At 39.0% G+C, this 13,248-nt stretch overlaps 1 protein-coding gene across 3 annotated transcripts in view; it reads left to right on the forward strand.

The window, feature by feature from the left end:
• The first annotated feature begins 5,102 nt into the window (after nucleotides 1-5,102).
• The window catches only part of LOC124133732 (kinesin-like protein KIF3A), a 29,901-nt gene continuing 21,755 nt past the window's right edge, over nucleotides 5,103-13,248 (forward strand). For 2 of the 3 annotated variants that reach the window (XM_046498236.2, XM_046498237.2), the window contains exons 1-6: nucleotides 5,103-5,279; nucleotides 7,965-8,072; nucleotides 10,824-10,992; nucleotides 11,723-11,867; nucleotides 12,445-12,529; nucleotides 12,772-12,877. In XM_046498236.2, coding sequence (XP_046354192.1) covers nucleotides 5,274-5,279; nucleotides 7,965-8,072; nucleotides 10,824-10,992; nucleotides 11,723-11,867; nucleotides 12,445-12,529; nucleotides 12,772-12,877 — 619 coding nt within the window. In that variant the 5' untranslated portion in view covers nucleotides 5,103-5,273. Of the gene's footprint in view, nucleotides 5,280-5,661; nucleotides 5,700-7,964; nucleotides 8,073-10,823; nucleotides 10,993-11,722; nucleotides 11,868-12,444; nucleotides 12,530-12,771; nucleotides 12,878-13,248 lie in introns of all 3 variants that reach the window. The other variant, XM_046498238.2, reaches the window with a different exon arrangement.

The raw sequence follows: 13,248 nt of genomic DNA on the forward strand, positions 1-13,248 counted from the left end.
CCGTTATAATAAACTGACGGTCGGGAGAAATTTTACCACTTTAAAAGTAAAATTGCAAAAACTAAAAAAATACAAGTTCAAAACTAAATCAATACAAAAAACATACTTTTTTTGCAGAAAAAGTGAACGTGCCGCTTGCGTAGTCGAAACTCCACGTGCAATAAGGGTACATATACATGATACGGACGGCATGTCAGAGACTGACGAAAAATCAACACAGAAATGCCACGACTGACACCGCGAGCGGGCCCTGGGTATGTACAGATAGGGGACATCCATGCCCACATTGCTGGAAGTTTTGGTCGCTCCCGTGTTGCTGTAGCAAACCTAATGTAACGTTACATACAGACCGGGCAGACATCAGACAGGCCAAGAACAGGCCGACCCAGGGTAACTACGCCCAATGAAGACCGGTACTTAAGTACTTTGAAGAATGATAATGCACAAAATGTATGATTTTAACGATGTGTACATTCACACTAGTAATCTAGAGCAGTTGCGATCCTAAGCATCTACTGATAATTATATTTAGTTCTTGTTTATGGGTAAATAAGGCGCCGCAATTCGCTGTGCCAAGTTGCGTCCCTTTGGGCACGCCAGAAATCTATGATTGTGTGTTCGAATCCCGGTTCTCCCCGATTATGTTTCTAGGTTTGTCAGCACCATATCTTCGTCACTTCGGGCTTTCCTCCCACACTGACAGGCTGCGATTTGAAGGTTGTATGCTTGAGTTCATGTAGAACGCCCTACTTGGTACTGACGTAACACATGATGCAGAACCTAACATACCCTTCATCACACTGAACGAAAAAGCAGCAATCATACTTTAGCCATATATATTCCAGCAACATCATTGCTGTAAGTACAAATAAAATAAATACGCTGTTCACAAAAAAACACATCTTAAACTCACTTTGAGCTATGTTTGCGGGGGGCGGTCGGGTAGCCTAGTGGTTAAAGCGTTCGCTCGTCACGCTGAAGACCCGGGTTCGATTCCCGACATGGGTACAATGCCGTGATATTGCTGGAATATTGCTAAAAAAAGCGGCGTAAAACCATACTCACTCACTCATTCACTCACTATGTATGCGGATAGTCCTATATTCGATATACCCATATATCGCGGTGGGTAGACATATATCTTCATAGCGGATTTAAATGCATCAATTGCGGGTCCAAATCTTTGTATTCATACTACACTTCGTATCATTTCCACACAAAACAATTGACCACTCAATCTTGAGAATTATTACAGAAGCCAGAGGGCACTTCTTCCTAAGACATGTTAGAGAAGACAGGGTCACATCATTTTGAAGAGATGTAAACAGGTAGGGATCACTTCATCTGAGAACACTGAGAAATGTTAGAGAAGACGGGGACACTTCATCCTGAGAAATGTCAGAGAAGACGGGGGGACACTTCATCCTGAGAACTGTCAGAGAAGACGGAGACACTTCATCCTGAGAAATGTTAGAGAAGACGGGGACAATTCGTCCTGAGAAATGTCAGAGATGACGGGGACACTTCATCCTGAGAAATGTTAGAGAAGACGGGGACAATTCGTCCTGAGAAATGTTATAGAAGACGGGAACACTTCATCCTGAGAAATGTCAGAGAAGACGGGGACAATTCGTCCTGAGAAATGTTAGAGATGACGGGGACAATTCATCCTGAGAAATATTAGAGAAGACGGGGACACTTCATCCTGAGAAATGTTAGAGAAGACGGGGTCATTTTATCCTGAGAAATGTTCGAGAAGAACTGAACACTTCGAAGCGGCGTGAGCCAAGCGAATACAATGGAACTATTCAGTGGTAATCCTTGAAAAATTAACTAATGAGAGAAAATCTCATTTGACACCAAGGTGATGAGATTGTTCTAAGCATTATGGGACATTACAAATATTTAATGAGATTTGTGACAATTTTCATCAGGATTTGAACTTGTTTTCTCATCATATGAAGTTGACTTGTGACTAAATTAATAAAACAATATACAAACAAAAGTGTGCTTTGCTTTCCATATTTGTTTTATTTGGGCACAGACCTTGTAATTAACTTTGACTGGCACAGAACTTGTTCATTAACTTTGACTTTGGAACAGAAGTTCAACATAATTTTCTGTAAATACAGAGTTTAGTCCTTGGGACTTAAACTAACTCATAACGAATCCCCTCAACATCTCTCCAATCCTGCGAGGCAGCCAGAATGCTGAACTCGCCCTGATCATGACCATGAATCAGGACTCTCATCAACTGGTCACACTGCCCAGAAGACAATCTGCCCCTCACATGGTTCGCATTGAGCTGAGAAAGTCTGATGTTAGAGCTGGAGTTCGTTTTGTCCTTATGTACAGGAAGTGCAGACAACAGCTCCATTCGGAACTTTTCCGTGTGACTTTAATTGTCTATTATTTCTTCGCAACCTTACGATGCCGAATCGGTCAGGTGGACTGGTGCCGTGTCATTCGTCACCACTCGCCCCGTAACCTGCGAGAAGACTATTCGTATTCGTGACCAACTCGTGTTATTCCAGGACAAGCCGAATGCAGGTTACGGAAAGGGGCGAGTGGTGGCGAATGGACTATTCGGCTTGTCCCGGAATAAGACGAGTTGGTGACGCATGGTGCCTGGTGAGTTTAGACTGGTTTGTCTGTCCAAGAGCGCTTGGAGCGAAGGACAGCGAACCAGTCTACTTCTGAGTTCTGTGGAAACATTTCGCTATTCGGGACATAGAAGGAAACGTTATGCCGAAATGTGGTCACTTTACTGATTTATGGTCTCTGGTAGTATCTACCACATGCAGTTCTATTGTCAAAAATAAACAACCTTTCTGGATCAAAACCAAAATAATTCGTAAGGAAAATATCCTCTGGGTTCACCTCCGATGCGCCCGTAAAATCACTTTATATCAACCCGCCTTCTACCAGATTTATTAATTAAAGTCCGGTGGCAGAAGTATCAGAGCGCGTGCTGCAACGAGAACTAATCTTATCCTAAATTGATAATTTGTTCTTTGGCAATTCCATAAAATGACAATACAGACGGTGAAATTATCATATCGATGTTTGGTCTTTTAGAAAATGAAAGACTTAGTTTCCAATCTTACCTCTTGACAGATGTCATGAAAGGTGATGTGAGGTGAAATTGGGTGTAACGTCGCGTCCAAGGTTTTTGCACTTATATAACGACGTGCATGCACGTGTGTGTGTGTGGCTGCTTGTACTAGTCCGGACTGGTGCCGATTTATAGTGCTAGCCCGCTGAGATATCATGCCGCAGTTTAACATGAATACCCCACTCAGACACAGTATACTGACTCCGAACCGACCAGTCCTTGTTTTAGCCCCTTCATGCCGAGCGCCAGACAGGGTAACAACAAGTACCAACTTTTAACGTCTTTTGGTATGACGCGGCCGAAGATCGAACCCCGGACCTTCCGCTCTCTGGGCGGACTCTCTGACTCTAGACCACGGTGGCGGTTGATCTCATATGGAATTTGGAATAGGGTGGATTCCACACATTCATTTGCAAGCAATTAGTATGGTAATAATAATTTTCGAAATAATAATTTTGATATTAAATCAAAACCAAACATATGTATTATACGCTGGGCAGAAGTTGCATTACAAAAAAACATAATTTGTTTTATTGCAGCTTTTGCGACTTAAGTATATTCCAACAAAGGTATGAAGAACTGTCCAACCCGTTTCTAAACCAGTTTGCCTACTCTTCTTCACACATTATAAATAATAAGCCACACGTGTATGTATTTTATTTCTGTCTCGTAATAAATACAAAAAAAACATTTCGTTATTCTTGTCGTTACGGATACCAATTAAAACAAATGTACATAAATGCAATTTTAATATAGAAACAAACAATTGACATGGTTGGTATATAAACAAGGAACTGCTAGATATCTATCTCTGACTGTTAAATTTGCGTTTGCATTAGAAATTAATAGCCCCCACATCATATATTTCCAACACAAATAACAGCTATGTTGCTTTGTAGGTTCATTGTAAAATATGTTTCCAAATGTGAAAAATTGTTCTAGATAATTCAGTTACATTTAAAAATTATAAAAATTAATTTCCTTGTTCAACAATCCACATCAGTGCGGCGAGGGTGGAGCTGACATGTTGCTTATTCGACAGGAACGTTTGTTGTTTCAAAATGAAATTTGGAAACACAGATTTCATGTCACTGGAGACACCTAAATGCTACATACAATGCACAATAAATGTAAATATTGTCAATACAAATTTCACATTATGTAGTCTAAATAATACATATCCCAATCCATTAATGACAATACTCTTAGATTGTTTTTTTAGCATTCCACGTTCGCTGGGCCCCCAGCTGCCTATGATTCATATGCGAGGCAACTTAAATGGATCAGATTGATAGCGTATCGTTACCTAAATGGCGTGCTCATTATATCAATCACTGGTTTGGCTGGCCCAGATTTGATTATTTACAGGCCACCATCGATCATGTGTCTTGAGCTTGAATTTTACTGAATGTCTCGTAAATCAACAAGCAAGCAAATGCATGTATGATTTTGTAAATCGTCCTTTCAACCAGTGCATCAAAATATGCAAAATAAATATAATGCTAAGGACAGATAAATTCTGTATCGAGCCCGCACAGAGAGGAAATATATTTCTGCTTCAAATGTATGAATGGGACATCAGCTAGAAAAAAAAAACAACTAACAATTTCAAGTGATGATCTTTCAGTCTGTATATTACCAATATATCAGCTTCTCTTCTAACAACGTTAGCCTGAAAAAAACTATGGTTTTAGACTTTAATCATGCACTTTCGTTAAGAGTGTAAATGCCCATATATTTAGGCTTATGTGCTATAAACTCGGCACATAAAATGTACCATAGAATACTGCGCTAGTTTCTTTGGTTCTTCTTTTTCATGTTATAAATGTAGCGCAAAGCCAATTTTATTGAGATACGGAGCATTCGAAGCTTCTATCTGATAGATCTGTACCAGCCTGTAATATCAGTTAGGATTTACTCGGCTCTGAGAGATGACGTTTTGCGAGATTGGGCGTCACAGCACGAACAACCAATCAGAATAATTCCTCACCGTCGCTGCGACCCTGTCACATACCGAAATGTTTTGATTTCGCATGGTTAGCAGGGAGACAGATATCACCGAGTGTGTGTCATGATTTGATTATACTCACCATCTAAATTGCCAATCAAGCTCGGGATAAATCATTTTGCGTGCTGAGACTTTCAAAGAACAAGCAAGATGCCGGTGAGTGTAATTGCCTCGAATGACCTGAGTCACTAAGCGTAAAAATGTAAATTTTAGGCCTAGGCCTGTTTGACATATCTGTTTTTGCCATTTATTTATTCTGTGAAAAGATGTTAAGTCCGTCATCAAGTTTGGACATTTCCGAGGAATTCATTGTACATGTCAATCGTTTGCAAGTGTTGACCAAATTGTATATCATGACGTAATGTGATCCTAATGTATTTTGTTTTAATTTAAATATTATAATGAAGGCAACATGTTTTTTACTTGTTGAATTAAGTCACATAGAGATTCTAGCCGTCAGTCACGACTCACGAACTATACTTTTATTAATATTTTGTATTCTTCATTTCCTGATATGCAAATATGTATACTTTCTCAGGTTATCTGTAACTAACCCGTCTGGAGTATAATCTAGAGGTATATTCAGCTCTTTGATTTCACTTGCATCTCTGATCTTAGTCACAGCACGCTTTGATTTGCCGATTTTAACCTTTGGCTTTGGAAACGGGGAATCCTTTTGTATTCTTAGCTGCAGAGTTCATTCCAGGCTATGTCATTGCACCATTCCCACTGTTTAGTTTTATCCCATTTTGAATATGACGTAAATCTAATTGTTGGGGTAGTTCACTAGTTTACATATCAATATCAATTAGTATTGGTGACCTCACACTCAGCCGCAGTGATGACATACCATTACAGTACCAGCATAACACCACTGCCAAGAGCTAATTTGCATATCACTTGACCAGACTTTTAATCTGGGCTGATACAAATATTCCAGTGGTATTTACAGATCATTTTGCATAATTATAAAGATATACAACCACAACTTGGACACCAAAGTATGACTATATATGACGAATCGTCACATCTCGTTGGCCTGTGGAAGAGGTACTAGTTGGACGACAAGAAACGCTGGGTAGGAGAGTGTCATGACCTCTCAGAATGAACAATATTTTAGAGACCATGAACCAAGATTTGAAATTAGCAGTAGCCCGCTAGCCCGGGGCTAGTACAAATTCCTGTGGGCGAGTAGAATATGTCCAATTTTCCCTATTGTTTTAAGGGCATTTTATCTTTACCTGGGCTAGTAAAACATTTCAGTTAAGTTATAACTCTGTGAACCCACAACCGAACGTCTAGAATGAGCTCTGTTTAGGTTAAGTTTGATGTGGGGTCGGATGTTCTATACCTGAAGCACCACTATCACGCACTGCACAGATTGCTCTACAATCAACTTTTCAGCTTTTGTATCCCTCGCCTTGATATGGCTGGAATATTGCTGAAACCCTCAATAAAGATAACTCGCTAATGAGCTTTTCACTCAGCAATGTTCAGTCATTCACATTCATGTTCATCATGAGACAACGTATTGAACGTATTAACAAAATTGCAGTTACTATTACTAACCATAGACCAAATGCACAGCAACACATACCCCAGTGTCGCTTGCTTATGAGATGCCTGTTCACTTAACATGCTTAAGTGGCAATTGCAAGCAAGAGTTGCAGTTGGAACCATGCACAGAGTGACAGGTACTGCAGGGATATAAATTAGCTCTAACCCCCTCGCCAGGACCATTTTTTAAAATGTTAATGGTATCCTGAGGTCTGTTAGAAGTTTAAACACTTTTGTGTGGTATTGCTTTTTGTTTAATATCAATATTCTGGACAGATTTTCTTGATTAATTTCTATCCCTGCGGTAGAAATATATACTTCACTAACTAACACAATACACCATATTCACATGAATTCAGTTCTAGGTCAATATATATATATATACTACTCAACTCCTTTAAGGATACTGTGCTAGTTAACACGCTTATGGAAATAGGGAGACAACAATATACATGTATGTAAATATTTACTTTTAACATATATAAATGTTGTCTTTTGTTTATTGATTCTTGACATGAAGCTTAACATGCGACAGGTCCGGCCCAAATCACATCCTATTCGTATGACAGTATCTCCAGACAACCAGTCAGATATAGGCCCCATCTGGACACCCAGAATCCCTTTCAAATGTTGAGTAGTATATATAGAAGCAGTCCAAACTGATAGTAGCATGTCATGGGGGTATTGCTTCAGAGCCAAGGTAGTCAAGGTATTGGTAGTAGTTACCCTGTCACCTAGTTACCATGGTTACAAGAAAACATTGGAAAACAACACTGATTCAATGTCAATATTTTTAGCAATGACACATTAACCATGTTATTGTAAGACTGGTTGTTACATAGCTCAGTTGCCAATACATTCCATTTATATTTCATGTCAGAACTTCTCACATATTTATGAATTACCTTCACTGATTTAGGTATTTGCATATATATTTTGAGTACAAATGTTTTTACCATAAAGCTTTCTTTCTTACCCTTCTTTCTGTTTTGCAAAGTCTGTGAGTATCAACATGATTTTGAGCAATTATATTTTGATAAGTCTTTGTGCATTTACCATGTTTACCAACTGATTTCAATGATCACTATTATTATATTTGTGTAAAAGAGTATATTTCTTTCTACTTTCTCTTAACATGTTGTGTTAGTTTTGTTATAATATGTTCATGGTCGCTATGATCAGCTGATGATAGATCAGATTTACTTGTCATTAACATGATGCATCATCATGTGAACATGGTGAACATGGTGAAAAACATTAAATTATAAAAATTGTTTGTTTCAGGAAAACAAAACAAAAAGCATGAAAGAAACGGATAATGTGCGGGTTGCGGTCAGGTGTCGTCCCCTCAATGAGAAGGAAATCTCTACAGGATGTAAAACTATGGTTAAGGTAAGAATGCTTGAACCTCCGAGAATTAGTTTAGGGTCTTTCATTATTGTCAGTGAAGCAAGTTTAGTGCTGTTTATGGGTGGGACAATTCACTGCTGTGTCATCATACACCAGGTTTCAATACATGTCTTAGGTTGACTTACTGATTCGAAACAATTTATGACGTTATGAGTACGCCTAAAAGAATTACCGTATTCGACATAATAAGCGCCCAGGGCGCTCTCAAAATTAGAAATAGGGGGCTCTTATTAGAATATTATTTTGGAGTTGAAAGATAAATTTCGTGTGTTATGCTGACAGCCTGAAATGTTTATGTACGACAGATATATTTTTCCAGAATTTAATTGCCAATAATTAAGGGTGCACATAACACACGAGTGCGTATTATACGCAAATAGGGGAAGGAAGCGGTGCGTATTATATGCGAATAGGGGTCGGAAGGGGTGCTAATTGGGATTGTTCACTAGCCAATATATTAGCAAATCTCGACGTGGGCGCTTATTAGAGCGGGGCGCTTATTATATCAAATACGGTATCGTATATTGAGGACTACAGATGTGCACCCCAGTACCTTTCTGCTTGCTGAAAGATACCCGAACTTAAATCAGAATACACAGATTATATATTGGCAGATTTGGCATGAAGGATCTGTCCATTCGACAATGCTGGACCACTGTCCAGAAGTTCTAAACTACACAGCTGGTAAATTCTTAAATATACTCGTCCTGGCTCCAGTGCTTTCCTGGCTTTCCTCCCACATTAAGCTGACATGCCGCGCTATAACTGGAATACTGTTAAAAGCGGCGTTAAACCCAACTCACTCACTCACTCAGTATACAGAAAGGTACATGGGTTGATTAACTTGATATCATTGTACCCCATAGGGATGCTGGGTTAGAATTCGTCACCAGCAAACTATGCTGGTCCTATGTGGAGACTTGATGGATCAGACTCGGTGACTTGGTTATCTGATAGTGTGTCATGGTACGCTGATGGCGTGGATCGTTGCCCAAATGTCAAGCATTTTATTTGTCTGGTCCAAACTCACTTACTAACAGACCGCTGTCATATAGCTAGATTATTGCAGTGCGACGTTAAACAACAAACAAACATATCAGTAATACTCAATATCATGTGTGTGACAACGATTCCTTCCCCCAGTGTCCAACCCAGGCCGCGCGATTCATGCTAAAAAAATCAAATCGCCCCTCATAAAAAATCAAAGCGCGATCTGTCGTGCACAGTAATTTCTTGTACAGTCACTTACTTTATCAGCTGTTTATCCCTACCTTTAGATTCAATACTCACTAAATTTTTAATCAATTAACGAAGAAAGACAGTTGACAGCAAACATTGTAAACAACTGTCGAAGACCGATCGATAACAACTGGAAGTTCGAACACGAGTGACGTCCCTTGGGTTGCTGAATAAACTATCGATAGGATTTGCATAGGAAACGAAATTTGATTTACTTAAGTAGAAAACGTATCAAAACTTTGATCAAAATTATGTTGTATTTTGTTGTTTAGTAATCAAAAACCTTTGACAAGATGTTAAAGACAATAAATATTCTATCTTGAATAGTTCTGAAAATATTTTTGAGCATTTGAGTTCGTTTTAGTTTCATTTCTGAAATCACACTATGAATCGCCGACTGTCATAGCAGACGATCTTTTGAATAGTGAATGACCATGTCGCGCAAAAACAAAAGAATTACAGACTTTTTTAATCAAAATAGAAAAAATCACAAAGCATTGTTATTCATTTCAGTTCTTTATTCTGATCTGTTACACTTTTATATGATGATGCTCCAGTACATAATACAAAATACGACATTTTTGAAGAAAGCAATTATCTCCCCTATTTTTTCAAAATCCCTCCTATTTTCTACATGATGGGGGGACAAGTCCCCCCTTGATTTTCAGTTCTGGGTTGGACACTGCTTCCCCATGTTCAATGCTACATCAACAGCATTGTGGGGTAGTCTATTGGTTAAAATGATCACCCGTCATGTCGAAGGCCCGGGTTCGATTCCCCACATGGGTACAATGTGTGAAGCCTGTTTCTGGTGTCCCCTGATACTGCTGGAGTATTGCTTGAAGCTGTGTAAAATCACACTCATTCTTTCACTTAATCATGTTAATTCAAGTACCTCAAGGATTCCAGAACATCCCTTAATTTTAAACACTAGTAATCATTTATCATTTTAATATAATATCTGCCCTGATTCCAACAATAATATGGTTAACAAGATATTAACTATGTGTTAACCTCTGGTGAGAGAAATTGTGAAATTGTAGTTAGTTTTGACTAATATTACGCCCTAAATGTTAATTCCTATTTAGGAATTTTTACCATGTTAACTGACATTTCCTGAGTTGGGGCCAAATAGCGGCCTCTGAGCAGGCAGGTATAGATAAATCCCTATCATGACACATGACACAAAAGAAATAGTGTGCAATCAGTGTTGGATATAACCACAAAAGGCAAAGGGTTCTTGAAATAACCCAAATGTTCAAAGAAAATATTATGAGTTCCCTAGATTCAAATACAAAAGGAGCCAACCTCAAGGACTCCAGAACACCCCTTACTTTTAAGCATTAATCATTTATCATGTTTATGATATCTGCCAATGGTGCCGGAAAAAAACATGGTTAACGAGATATTAATCATGTGTTTAAATTATGAAACTCTTCGAAATATATCAGGTGAGCTAATCCTCTGTCAACCCCCTGTGTTTTGTGTGATCAGGTGGAGTCCGTGAGGGGGACTATCACGGTCAACCACCCCAACGCCTCCCCGGGAGAACCGCCCAAGATCTTCACTTTCGACATCGTGTTTGGCCCCGACTGTAAGCAGCTGGATGTGTACAATGAGGTGGCCAGGCCTATAGTGGACTGCTGCCTTGCAGGGTACAATGGTAGGTCCTCACAGGAGCTCATACTAATTTTGTGATTTTTTTTGTATATCTTTTGCAGGTCAAGTCTGATTTTTAGTCTTTTTTCAATAAGTCACAAATGTTAGACTGGCATGTTTGACTGAGGATGTCTGCTGGTATGATTTTGTAATCACTGTACAACTTGAACTCTTGTGTATGAGAGTGTTGTTGCAACATGTCGGTAATTAATTTTTTGGGTATGTCTTTTGCCCTCCTGATTTCTTTAATCATAATTAGTGAATCTTAAGCTAAAATTCAAATTGTCCAAGTTACATCATTATCATGATTACATAAACATGATAAAACAAAGAGTCCCATATTATGATTTTTGTGGCATATTGCTTAGTGCAAAGGTGAATGTCGCTGCATTTTATAAATTGACGTAAATCTCCATGTTTTTATCAATTTTGCCAAATACATCACACGAACATATAGGTATTTAAAAGATATTTTATGATTTTTCCTCATGGATAAACGTGTATGGGACAATTACATATATGACCCTGTTGGGTTTCCAGGTAAGAATAGGTCCCCAGCAACCTATGCTGGTCATGAGAGGCGACTAAATTATACCGTAACTAAGGATACATGATCTGTGTGAGATGGAACAAACTGTCTGTTTACAAAGGGGCATAACTCTTGTAGCCCTTCTTGCATACCACTAATAATATAGTAACCTCATAACAATATTCAGAGATTGTTCATCTTTCAGGGACCATTTTCGCCTATGGACAAACGGGTACTGGTAAAACATTCACCATGGAGGGTGTGAGATCTGTGCCAGAACTTCGTGGAATCATTCCTAACTCTTTTGCACATATTTTTGGTGCCATAGCAAAAGCTGAGGGAGACATCAGGTAAAGAAAGAGTCAGATTAAGACATACATATCTGTCAATGAGATAGATCAGATCAAATGCTTTATTCTGAAACGCCAAATGGTACAACTCTCTGCATGAAGGTCTGACAACGTTGTCATAGAAGTCAGATCAGGTGTACCATGTGCTAACATTGACTGCCCACTGTAAATGATGGATGTTGGGCTCTTTAGCCAAAACCATGTCAGCTTTCTAAAACAATATGACTTCATTTATTTTCCACCTCGATTCCGAAATTATTATTTTTACAAAGGCTAACAAAAATAATAGTCTTGGTTCTCAGGCACCGCTTGGCTCCCTAACAAACAAACAAAATTAGAAGGATGAGCTTTGGACTCCCATGGCTGTATTGTACTGCTGACGATTCACAATAACAGTCACTGGATTGTCTGGTGGCAATCATACAGCTGGAATATTGCCGACTTTGACATTAAAGAACAAACAGATACTCACTCACTTTAGCATGTATCACAAGTGCTTCCATGTTTTTTACATTGTTTATCAGAAATTCAGTGTTTTACTGTTCATGATTTTCTGTTTTCGTTTTGTTAAATTCAGATTTTTAGTGAGAGTGTCCTACTTGGAGATCTACAACGAGGAAGTGCGGGACTTGTTGGGGAAAGACCAGGAACACAGACTGGAGGTAGGTAGAGTTGACAACACAAGGAAACTCACCTCATTACTCCTCTATTTTCATGTACTAATTAAAGTATTACATTACGCATGTTAATTATAAGGGATTAATGTTTGGTTCAGTTCAGCCACAGGTCAAGTAAGCTGATCTTAGACTTTTACATTTTACAACTGTTTTATGAAATCTTACATCAATTGAAATGATTGAAACTCATCTAATTGTATTTGATACGCTACCACTGTTCACTCCAGGTCAAGGAACGCCCTGATGTTGGCGTGTACGTGAAAGATCTTTCAGCTTTCGTAGTGAGCAATGCAGATGACATGGACCGAATCATGACCCTCGGCAACAAGAACCGTGAGTTTCAGCTACTTCTATGGTGGGGCAGAGGGGTGGCCTAGTGGTTAAAGTGTTTGTTCATCACGCCGAAGGCCTGGTTTCAATTCCCCACATTGGTACAATGTGTGAAGCCCATTTCTGGTGTCCCCCGCCGGGATATTGCAGGAATATTGCAAAATCCAATTCACTCACTCACTATTTCTACCATATGTTACTGGGAATTAGCCGTATTGCTTTACAAATCCAAGGTATGAAAAAGGAGGTCAGCCAATACCTGAACCGATGATCTTTGAAAGTATTGTGCAGGACAACGGTCTGAAGAGAGTATGAGACACATGATGCGTATGAACTTTGAGAACGCGTCAAAATGTAAACACAATTGATGACAC

This window comes from Haliotis rufescens, unplaced genomic scaffold (assembly GCF_023055435.1).
Source record: "Haliotis rufescens isolate VD_foot unplaced genomic scaffold, xgHalRufe1.0.p SCAF_7, whole genome shotgun sequence".
NCBI lineage: Eukaryota > Metazoa > Mollusca > Gastropoda > Lepetellida > Haliotidae > Haliotis > Haliotis rufescens.